Source organism: Limulus polyphemus, unplaced genomic scaffold (genome assembly GCF_000517525.1).
Source record: "Limulus polyphemus unplaced genomic scaffold, Limulus_polyphemus-2.1.2 Scaffold1805, whole genome shotgun sequence".
Taxonomy (NCBI): Eukaryota; Metazoa; Arthropoda; class Merostomata; order Xiphosura; family Limulidae; genus Limulus; species Limulus polyphemus.
Window position 1 is genome coordinate 124,044 of NW_013667415.1, and position 8,730 is coordinate 132,773.

The 8,730-nt window shown below is 33.1% G+C and overlaps 1 protein-coding gene across 1 annotated transcript in view; it reads right to left on the reverse strand.

Annotated features, from left to right (window-relative positions):
• LOC106464996 (inactive tyrosine-protein kinase transmembrane receptor ROR1-like) overlaps nucleotides 1–8,730 on the reverse strand; it is a 160,846-nt gene that overhangs the window by 78,380 nt on the left and 73,736 nt on the right. The window contains exon 2 of the mRNA XM_013925185.2: nucleotides 237–339. Within this exon, the coding sequence (XP_013780639.2) occupies nucleotides 237–339 (103 nt within the window). The remainder of the gene's footprint in view (nucleotides 1–236; nucleotides 340–8,730) is intronic.

Sequence of the window (8,730 nt, forward strand, 5' to 3'; positions counted from 1 at the left end):
GTAGTAGCAGTAAAATATGATTTTAGTGGTAAATATTTGAAAGACCTTAAATATAACGTTTGATTAAGTTACACCATGCAAGATTGTTTTAAAGACCTCACATAGAAATGAACCATTTTTTTACGAATGTCATCAACCTTTCGCTAGAATGTACGGCTAATTTATAGCTATTAAATTGCAATATATTTTGCCAGTGAAAACTATTTAAACCACAATATTTTTTATCGTATACTCACCCACTCGCTGTTCTGAATTCATCTTCTTCACTAGCGACCTCTATGTCACTGACATCTTCGAATAGGGTGATTGATGGCAAAACCACATGATCGCGACGTGTGGCTAGAAAAGAGATAGTGAACATGATAAGAACAGGCAAAACTCTGATAGCTAGACTTAAACTTAATTAGAAATATATATCACAAAACACAAAAAAGTCCTCAACTTTTCTCTTACTGTCTAGCATTTCATTTAAATTGCGAAAGCAAAAAACACCTGCATGTACTAAGCAATCAATCACACACACTACAATTTAACAATATCAGTTTTACAGTTCAAGGTATTTTTAGAATACTAATATTTTCCTACAACATACCATTATATAAGTAGGCATACTCAGTAATATAACATCATGTTATGAACTCCTTTGTAATTCCACTCCATTTTCAAACAAAAAATTTACATATGTAATTAAGAGCTGTATATTTTAAAATGTTTTTTTTTTTTTATTATTCACTTAGCTTTCCGCTTCTCACTAACTTGTAAGAATGCTGAATGAAGAGATAAATGAATTGATGCACTTAAAAGAACGGAAATGGAAAAATCTATCTCATAAACAATACTTAAGTCTTAATGCTTCACGGGTCTTAGCACGAGCTTTACGTACGTTCTTTACATATGGCCTTTAACTTTACGATAACAAGCTGAAGAGTGCCCTACAAAAACAAAATTAAATAACGAAACTATTAAACCGACTGAAAATTCTTCAAGAGCAGGAAATATTTATAGTCAGTGTTCGGTATTTTGAGTGCAAAATGACACATGTGTATGTAGGTAGGTAAGTATGTTTTCATCAACTTCAATTTTTTCTTCTAAATTTATCCAAATGTTAACGGTTCTTTTAACAAATAATAAAAGAGCGAGAGCCATTACAGAAATAGACTAAGCTTAGGTCGAACAAGTACAATCATAAGTTTCAAAATGAAATAAACTTGAGATATGTAAAGGCATAAGACTTTACTTAATGGGCCAAAACGCTAGGTACTATATAGTAAAGCCAGCAAGTTGTGTGTGCACAGGTGTATATATAATAAATAGAAAATGTTTAACATCGTATATTTTTAATAATAATTTAGCTTAGAAACGAACTCTGACCCTAGAAATATATCTAGAAGCAAAAAAACCATCGCTACACCAAGAAGCGAAATTCTGGCACCATATTTTCACGTAAAGATCTGACACTACATCTAAAAGTAAAAATCTTACAGTACTTCTAGAAGTAATGACTTAACACTTTATATACAAGTAAGAACTTTACCTTTATCTTAAAATAAGAACCTCTAGAAATAAAGATATAACACGTCGCTTAGAAGTAAGTACCTGATATCTTGTTTAAAAATAAAGACTTAATACTCATGTAGTAGATCCTGCCATTACAACTTAAATAACCTAACATATCGTCTAGAAGTAAGAAGTAGAGATTTAACTATGGAATTAAGGATTAGTAGTACTTCTAAAAGTAAAAAGTTAACACTACATCCAGAAATAACGATTTAATTTCTCGAATCAAGGACCTTATACTGCGTTTAAGGTAAAGACTTGACACTAAGTTCTAAAAGTAAGAATCCACCATTATGTCTACATGTAAGGATTTGCTATTATGTCAATAAGGAATGACTTAACACTATATACTGAATTAGATTCAGAAGTAATGGTTAAACACTACGTTCACAAGTAAAGACCGACCATTATGTTTAAACGTTAGCATCTACCATTATGTTTACAGGTAAGGATCTACCATTATGTTTATAAGTAAGGATCTACCATTATGTTTACAGGTAAGGATCTACCTTTATGTTTACAAGTAAGGATCTACCATTATGTTTACAGGTAAGGATATCTACCATTATGTTTACAAGTAAGGATCTACCATTATGTTTACAGGTAAGGATATCTACCATTATGTTTACAAGTAAGGATCTACCATTATGTTTACAAGTAAGGATCTATCATTATGTTTACAGGTAATGATCTACCATTATGTTTACAAGTAATGATCTACCATTATGTTTACAGGTAAGGATATCTACCATTATGTTTACAAGTAAGGATCTACCATTATGTTTACAGGTAAGGATCTACCATTATGTTTACAGGTAATGATCTACCACTATGTTTACAAGTAGAGATCTACCACAACGTCTCGAGGTAATGATCTACCACTATGTTTACAAGTAGGGATCTACCATAACGTCTCGAGGTAAGGAACCAATACTACGTTTATAAGTAAGAACCTAACACTATTTCTCAAAGCACACATCTGATATTACTTCTTATATTTGTTTTTTAGTTATGTCTTAAAAGATATTGTGCACATTTATAACAGACTTGTCAAAAAAGTTGTTCTTCGTTGAATTTAAGTAAATGTTTCTGTGTTGACGTATGATGTATGTTTATGTATTAGTTACGAATAAGCTCTTCATGGTATATCTAAGTCACTCGCTCGTACCCATAGTTAAAAACTAGAGATTTTTTCTTGTTTATCTGTTGTTGTTTTTATGCAGCACATGTGCCATAAAATATCATTTTCAAGTGAGTCAATCTTATCCATGCAGTTTCAATCCGATTCCAAATAACCTACGAAAGAAATATGCATACGTACGTGTTTACAGAAAATTATCCACCTAAAGATAAGATTTGAAACTTAATTTACTGAAAGCTTTCACAGCTTCACAGCTGCACTTTAGTCAGAACAAAAAATAATAATGAAGTTTTCTTTCCTTCACTAGCGTTCCGACTGCTCTCAGTGTTAACATGTGTCTGCAGATTGTACATCATAATTACAGATATCACATCTCAGTGTCTGTTCGTCTACGAGATCATTACGTAAGTGCTGGAATATCTACTTCCAGATGCTAGTCTTAACGTGAAGGTTACGGTGATATTATTGCGAAACTGTGGCGAGGTTTTTTATTAATAAGGTTTTGTTGTCTAGGGTGAACTGGGGATTTTCTAGTTAAGTTCAAAATCTTTTAACAGTTCGCTCATTTTTTTATTAGTCGGCCTTTTAATCAAATTAAAAATTTCTACTTCGGTTCCTTATTCAACAGTATATACTAACACATAACGATAAGTAAGTGTTTATTTTAACGGACGCTGCCTCAACGTTTGGTATTTGAAACCGGACGTAGGTGGTGAGGGGAAGGCAGAAGTTTACTTACATAACTGATTAAAAAAAAAAGTGTTTGAAATAAAAGCAAAATGCTGATTGATTCGATTAACAAGTCATGCACAAAGGTCAGATAGGTTTTACCACAAAAATGTCGCTCTATACAAAGGGGTCTTTATAATTTAACATACACGGAAGAATATTGATGAATTAGTCATATACAGGCCTGCAAACTAACGTTTTAGTACAATATTTATAACACACGTGTAAAAATATTTATGAATTAGTCATAAATGTATCTGCAAACTAACGTTCAATTTTTTTTTCGAAACTAACGTTCAATTCCTATTTATTTGCAAACTAATGTTCAATTCTGGTTTACTTTCCATTATCTTGCGCTCTTTTAAGAGCAGTGCATATCTAATATATTATTGTTTTCCGTTTACAATCTCTTGACGTAAAGTTTTCTTTTTAACGAGTTGGAACGCTTATGCATTTCAAATTATCTCATTCATCAGAGGTATTAGTTAACGCTATTAAACGCTGCTAACCGAACATGTTGTTTTTAATTGTTTCCTGATATTTTTCATATGTGATCCATAATTATCTTTGACAACATTTGATAAGAGTATCATTAAACATTGTTCTGTTTAACCACGCCCTAAGTAAATTAATTAGCCATTAAGATAGTATCATTATTTAACGAAGATCTAGCGCAGTCGAGAATATACATTTTCCAGTAAATATAACATTAAGTTTAATCTATGATTGGGCGATAAATATATAAATATTTTACACATGGCCGTGTATCTGGAATGGTGATGGGGATTACGGTATGCTAAATTTTTAATAGATCGTAGATCAGACATAGAGAAATAATTGGTGAGACAATAACTCCCAGTCAGTGTTTTGAAAGTCTAGACTTAACTTGCCGATTGTGCACTTAATATTCACTTCGTTATTATACATGCGTTATGCACTCAATTTTAGCACTCTTTTCCTAATCGCTGCGTACTCCCGATGGGTCAGCAGTAAGTTTGCGGACTTATAACGCTAAAATCCGGGGTCCGATTCTATGCGGTGGACACAGCAGATAGCCCGATGTGCCTTTGCTCTAAAAAATAACACAAGCATAACCAATAGCTTCTGTTGATAAGATATTAATCTTTTCTGTTCTGTTACTTCAACTTCTGCTTGGCACCTTTCTGATCGAGTTTTGTTACTGATCATTGGCGGACCACTTGCCGATATTCATATTTTCCACAAATGTTTTTTGGAATTTTCTCAGCAAGAAGCCAATGTGAAATCTGAATCAACTAAAACCAGAAGATAAGTGGTAGGGGGGAAGGGTGCTTTATTTTAAACCTTACACTCTCAGTGACTACCTTCTTCAATCACGACCTTCATCTGATTACGTGGTCACCTGTCACCCCCTACCAGCTAAAATGGATTCTGTAATGTCTCTTTTTACGATCTGTCTGGATTAGTGTCATCGAATCTGTTGTACAAGATGATAATATCCCATCTAATTCGCTGCTTATCGTATCACAAACTATACAAATTGGTCGTCTCGCCACTTTCTGTAAAGCGGTTCTTAGATCCAAGAAGGTAGTGGAAATAAGGAATTGACACTACATTATTTCCATTTTTTTTATCAAATGACTTACGCCAAGTATAAAATAATGTATGTTTCCTTAGAACAAGTACAACTTCAAAAACGTTTAGTCTAAAAAGATAATTTCTGAACTCTGGAGTTCACCTTCATACATTATTTCTACTTCCTTCCTTGATGCCCCCAGTGGCAATACGGTATGTCTGCGTATTTACACCGCTAGAAACCTGGTTTCGATACCTGTGGTGGGCAGTGCACAGATAGCCCTTTGTGTAGCTTTGTGCTTAGCTACAAACAAACCTTCCTTGATTCACATGTGTCTGATATATTGGGACTCAAATGTTTGATTTTTTCTTTTCCATATTTTGTTATGGACGTATAACCATACAACCAACTTCCCTGTCTCCACTCTCGATAGCCAATTCTCTTTTCTCTGATCATAGAAATAACTAATTTTTCGGAGCAAAAAAAGCAAAGAAATTCGAATTTTTTATTTCAAGATGCCTTTGGTTTGAAACACTCCTGTCTTCTTTGACACCTCTCTAATACTAATGTTAACACTGTACTTACATGGCTAGATGATGCACGACCTGCTAACACTGTACTTACATGGCTAGATGATACACGACCTGCTAACACTGTACTTACATGACTAGATGATACACGACCTGTTAACACTGTACTTACATGGCTAGATGATACACGACCTGCTAACACTGTACTTACATGACTAGATGATACACGATCTGCTAACACTGTACTTACATGGCTAGGTGTTAACTTTATTTACAATTGGCTGAATACGTCAGTTTACGCCAGAGGATCAGCTTACTTACGCAGTGAAACTACAGCTAATAATTTCGCCTTTCTCAGCCCTACTTTTCGTCCAAGGAAACTTCCCTAATAAACGTTTTCCTTTCTTTCCTTATTAAGTAACCGATTCCTACTAACTTCCTATTCTACCCGATCAATCCAGAGATTTTTATATTAGTACACTTAACATGAACAACTGATATCGTTTTCTCCCTCTTTATTTAAATCGTTTCTAAAATAATTTCTTTTAACGTTGGTTACATTAAATCAGTAACCTTGCTTCTTTGCTTATCAAATATTTGCTTCTTTATTTATTTTCCCACTCTTCATTATGCTTCAAGGATCAGCGAATGGTGTGAACGAGAGAGTGAAATGTCACCCTGAACATCCCGGATTATTACAGAATCTTCCTATGTAATGTCAACAATAAAGCTAGATTTACAATCTCATTAAGCACCAATGATTGCTTTCAGGCAAATCCCAGGTTAATAAATTTAATATTAAATAGTTTTTTTGTTTGTTTGTTTTTTCAAAATCACTCAAAGATTTTTTTTTCAGTTAAACCATTTATTACGAAAAACAAATATGTATGCATGTCATTTTTAAATCATTAAACATCGAACGTGAGAAAACAGCCTCATGACCCCTGTTACATTACTTTTAATTACGACATCGTACCATTCACATCTTTAACTGCTAGTAATTTAATTGTCAGGCGTTACAAACATAAATATATAAAAGTACACAACAGGGTAACAAACTAAACATACTTTTAAAACACTAGATGAAACTTAAATATAGGCAATATTTCATTACAAGAATTTATCAATTATGGCATATTTTTGAAAATTCAAGGAACTTACAAACATAGCTCTAAGTACATTTATATTTATATTTATTTATGTTAACCCTAATTTAAATAGCTTGAGTTTTTATTACTTAATCGCTCTCGTTTACTGTTCATCATTGCTTCTTAATATTTACAGTTCACGAACGTATATAGTTAAAAAAAGTATTAGAATAAAGAGTGTATCAGATTCAGATCTGGTAAACAAAGTCGAAGCCGGACTTGTTACCTAAACTTACTGACTACATATACCTAAGAAAAACAAATTAGTCTTGGATATATTTTTGAAAACGACAACAGTAATAAGGTAATCAAGTATGAGTTATTAATAACTAAAGTTTTCAAGCGCAAAGCGTTGTGTTTACCGCGGGTATAGAACCTCAATATTTTAGCGTTACAAGCCACCAAATTTACCGCTGAGCCTCCTGTGGGCCAATTCAGTTGGAATTTAACCAATTCAATTTCGCTACAAAAAGTGTAAATAATCAGAGACAGAAATCATCTCAAAACTGAAATTAAATGTTTTCCCACTGGAATACTGAAGTACCGTCTTTGATCTTAATTTCAGATGATCTTGATGTGCATAAACACACACACAACTCATTACGATATACATGTATCTCATTAATCTCTCTGATTCATCCATGGATATAACAAGAAATGATATACTTTTCTCATATCGTCGTCAATCATTAAACTGACTTATTTTAAAAATTAAATAAATGTAATTACCAACAAAAAATTTATTATTCTTATCAAAACAGTCGTGACCTTTCATAATTTAGCATTAGCGAACTCGATCTTAGAATGACTTTAGGATAATTCCATGCTACAAGTTGCCCATTACACTTAGAATTAGTGCAAACTCTACGTTGCCAATTAGGCCTAGTACTAGTAAAAACTTGAAACTGTTTGTTCAAGTTTGTTTTTAAACTGTATTTAGTGGTAAAAATATAAAACAGCTCAATTACTCTTTCTCTCTAGCAACATCATCACGAAAGTGAAATGTGAGGTAATTATTACTGTTTTGCTTTACACTGAACAAAGGTATTAAAATAATTAATTATACGCTTTATTAAACAAACTATTTGTTTTACTTTCTACTATATAATAGTTTAAAACAATTACTTAGTTCTATTGTACACTGGATAATAGTACTAAATAGAATATTGATTCCAATCTACACTAGACAGTAATCTATAATAATAAGAGGGCGTGTCTGTGTGTGTGTGACCGCCATATCCCCAAGTGAAAAAGAGCTTAAAAACCTAAAATTTTGGCCCCATATTAAGTGGACCCTGGGCATCTTCTTCATGAGGCAAGCTAGCAAAAAACTACATAGAAAGAGCTGTGTCCGCCATAGCTCCAAGGAGAAAGAACCTAGACACCTGAAGTTTTGCACCCTGATAGTGTGTACCTGTGTATTACTTATCTTATCCATATGCGTTCGCGCATGCGCATCTTTTTAATGAGGTAAACTAGAGAAAATCACATAGAAATGAAGTGATTCCTTTTATTATAAATATAATAGTCAGACAGACACGCACGTGCGTGTGCGCATCTTTTTTTATGAGACAAACTAGCGAAAAACCACATAGAAAAGAAATGTGAATATTGTTACCAAGGTTTTGATATATGAATGAACTGAGGTACTATCAAGTCAAGAATAATCAACAACATCAGTAGAAACTTTTCGGTGTACCAACGATATCTTCTTAGTCGCCAAGTCAGTGAATATTATTTCTCTCAACAATAGCAGAATCGACCTTTGTGTAACGGTGACAGTTTTATTTTCCAAAACTGTGATAATACTGTTCCTTTTAGCAATATCGGTACTACGTTTTTGGTGCATCAGTGACACTTTCTTAGCTATCTAATAATGACTTTAGTTTTTCGTAATAACATTCAGAATGAATTTTTGATTTATATTTGACATTCTAGTTTTGATCACCAAATCAGTGAACACTGTTTTTCTCAACATCGCGATGGTTTGTTTGTTTGTTTTGAATTTCGCGCAAAGCTACACGAGGGCTATCTGCGCTAGCCGTCCCTAATTTAGCAGTGTAAGACTAG